The sequence below is a fragment of the Rosa chinensis genome, chromosome 5 (assembly GCF_002994745.2).
Source record: "Rosa chinensis cultivar Old Blush chromosome 5, RchiOBHm-V2, whole genome shotgun sequence".
In the NCBI taxonomy this organism is placed as follows: domain Eukaryota; kingdom Viridiplantae; phylum Streptophyta; class Magnoliopsida; order Rosales; family Rosaceae; genus Rosa; species Rosa chinensis.
In genome coordinates, this window is record NC_037092.1 from 35,122,328 (window position 1) to 35,124,861 (window position 2,534).

Genomic DNA, 2,534 nt, shown 5'->3' on the forward strand with positions numbered 1-2,534 from the left:
TCCTACATCAGACTTTGGTTAATTCTGACATTAATTTTGGCAGGTACTATACCAGATGAGATTGGTGATCTTCCAAAATTGGAGCTTTTAGCACTCCATTTAAACAATCTCAATGGCCTCATCCCATCCAGAGTCTTCAATATGTCCACCATACAAAGTCTCTCACTTGCTCTTAATCACCTCTCGGGTAGTCTCCCTGCAAACATCGGGCTCGGGATTCCAAACTTAAAAGAATTTCTTGCAGCAGAGAATGAACTTAGCAGACTAATCCCCAACTTCATATCTAATGCTTCCAAGATCACAATGCTAAACTTGGCCAGTAACTCATTTTCAGGGTTTATACCTGGCACAGTTTGTGCCTTATAAAACCTGCAGTGGCTTAACTTGGAGCTAAACCATTTGACCATTGATACTTCTGGTGCAGAAGTAAACTTTCTCTCTTGTTTGGGTACTCTTAGAGATCTGAGGAATTTATACTTGAACTACAATCCATTAAACACCAGCCTTACTGCTTCCTATAGGAATCTCACTAGACTAGAAGGTATTGATATTAGCAACTGCAACATGAGGGGTAGCATTCCCAGTGATATTGGCAATATGAGCAGCTTGATAGCCTTATCCCTGGATTACAATCAATTAAGTGGACCAATTCAAACTACAATGGGAAGCCTAAAGAATCTCCAAAGGTCGTACATGAACGATAACCAACTGCAAGGATACATCCCATATGAACTCTGTCAACTAGAAAACCTAGTCGATTTGCTGTTGGGTGGTAATCAACTCTCTGGTTCTATACCTTCCTGTTTGGGAAATCTAGCCGCAGCACTGAGAACTCTATCATTGAACTCCAATTTGTTAACTTCCACTATACCGTCTACCTTGTGGAGAATCAAATATATCCTGCACGTAAATTTATCGTCCAATTCTCTAATTGGTCTTCTCTCATAAGATATTGGTAATTTGAAAGTTGTGACAGATATTGATTTATCAAGCAACCATTTATCTGGGATTATACCAGGAAGCATTGGGGGTCTTCAAGATTTGGTCAATCTCTCCTTGGCAAGTAACAATTTAGAAGGCCTTATTCCTACTTCATTCGACAACATGCTAAGCCTGGAACTCTTGGATTTATCCCAAAACAATCTATCTGGTGAGATTCCAAAGTCTCTAGAAGCACTCTTGCACCTTAGATATTTGAATATGTCTTTCAACAGACTCCGCGGAGACATTCCAACAGGTGGGCCTTTCAGAAACTTCTCTGCTCAATCATTTGTCTCAAATAGTGCACTTTGTGGTGCACCCCAACTACATATTGCAGCATGCAAAAACAGAACAATCAAGCTGCATTCAACTAAAGCTAGAGGATCCATCTTAAAGTATGCTATTCCAGGGATCATGTCAGTGATACTCCTAGTGACCTCTATATCAATGTTGATACTATGCAGAAAAAGGCATGTGGAAGTTGCAAGAGAGACTACCTTGTGGCCTCAACTTCAATGGAGAAGAGTTTCATATCAAGAGCTTCGAACTGTTACTAATGGATTTAATGAAAGCAACTTGCTTGGCAGTGGGGGGTTTGGCTCAGTGTATAAAGGAACACTATCAGATGGGATAAATGTTGCGATAAAGGTTTTCAATTTACAGTTAGAAGGGGCGTTCCTGAGTTTTGATACCAAATGTGAAATTCTGGGCAGTATTCGTCATAGAAACCTTATCAAAATCATCAGTTGTTGTAGCCAAATTGATTTCAAAGCCGTGGTACTGGACTACATGCCTAATGGGAGCCTAGAGAAATGGTTGTATTCTCAAAACTTTTGTTTCAACATCCTGCAGAGGTTGAATATAATGATAGATGTTGCATCGGCATTGGAATACCTTCATCATGGTACTGAAATACCAATTGTCCACTGCGATTTGAAGCCCAGCAATATATTGTTAGATGATGATATGGTTGGACATGTTGCTGACTTTGGTATTGCAAGACTCTTGGGTGGAGGAGATTCCATCACTCAAACCATGACACTAGCCACAATTGGATATATGGCTCCAGGTGTTGCACTTGCTAATTTTTTGTTGTTGTTGACATTATATGATTATTTCCTGAACTATGAAGAATGTTTATTTATAAGTTATTTTCATTAATTATAGAATAATTTACATGACATACTAATGTAGAGTATAGAACATAAGGAATAGTTACCAGAAGAGGAGATATGTACAGTTTTGGTGTTGTACTTATGGAAACTTTCACAAAAAGGAAGCCAACAGATGAAATGTTTGTTGGGGAAACAAGTTTAAAGAAATGGGTTGCAAATTCATTACTTTCGGATTCAATAGTTGAAGTTGTGGATGCCAATTTACTTGGGACAGAGAATGATTTTTCGTTTGTGAGCAAGATAGATTGTTTATCGTCCATAATGAGATTAGCTCTAAGTTGTTGTGCAGAGTCACCAGAAGGAAGGATAAATATCCAAGATGCTATAGGCACACTTAATAAAATCATGATCAAGTTTTTGAAGGACGCTGCAGGAGGT

The 2,534-nt window shown here is 38.8% G+C and overlaps 1 protein-coding gene across 1 annotated transcript; it reads left to right on the plus strand.

Moving 5' to 3' along the window:
• Positions 1–564: 564 nt before the first annotated feature.
• LOC112203706 (receptor kinase-like protein Xa21) lies at positions 565–2,142 on the plus strand. Its single transcript, XM_024344631.2, has 2 exons — positions 565–772; positions 950–2,142. The coding sequence occupies exons 1-2, from the start codon at positions 565–567 to the stop codon at positions 2,140–2,142; spliced, it is 1,401 nt and encodes a 466-aa protein (XP_024200399.2).
• The last annotated feature ends 392 nt before the right edge of the window (positions 2,143–2,534 follow it).

Coding starts and splice junctions, on each gene's coding strand:
- LOC112203706 (XM_024344631.2), top strand. CDS start 565: ATGAGGGGTAGCATTCCCAGTGATATTGGCAATATGAGCAGCTTGATA. Junction 773..949: donor AGTCGATTTGCTGTTGGGTG/GTAATCAACTCT, acceptor TTCTCTCATAAG/ATATTGGTAATTTGAAAGTT.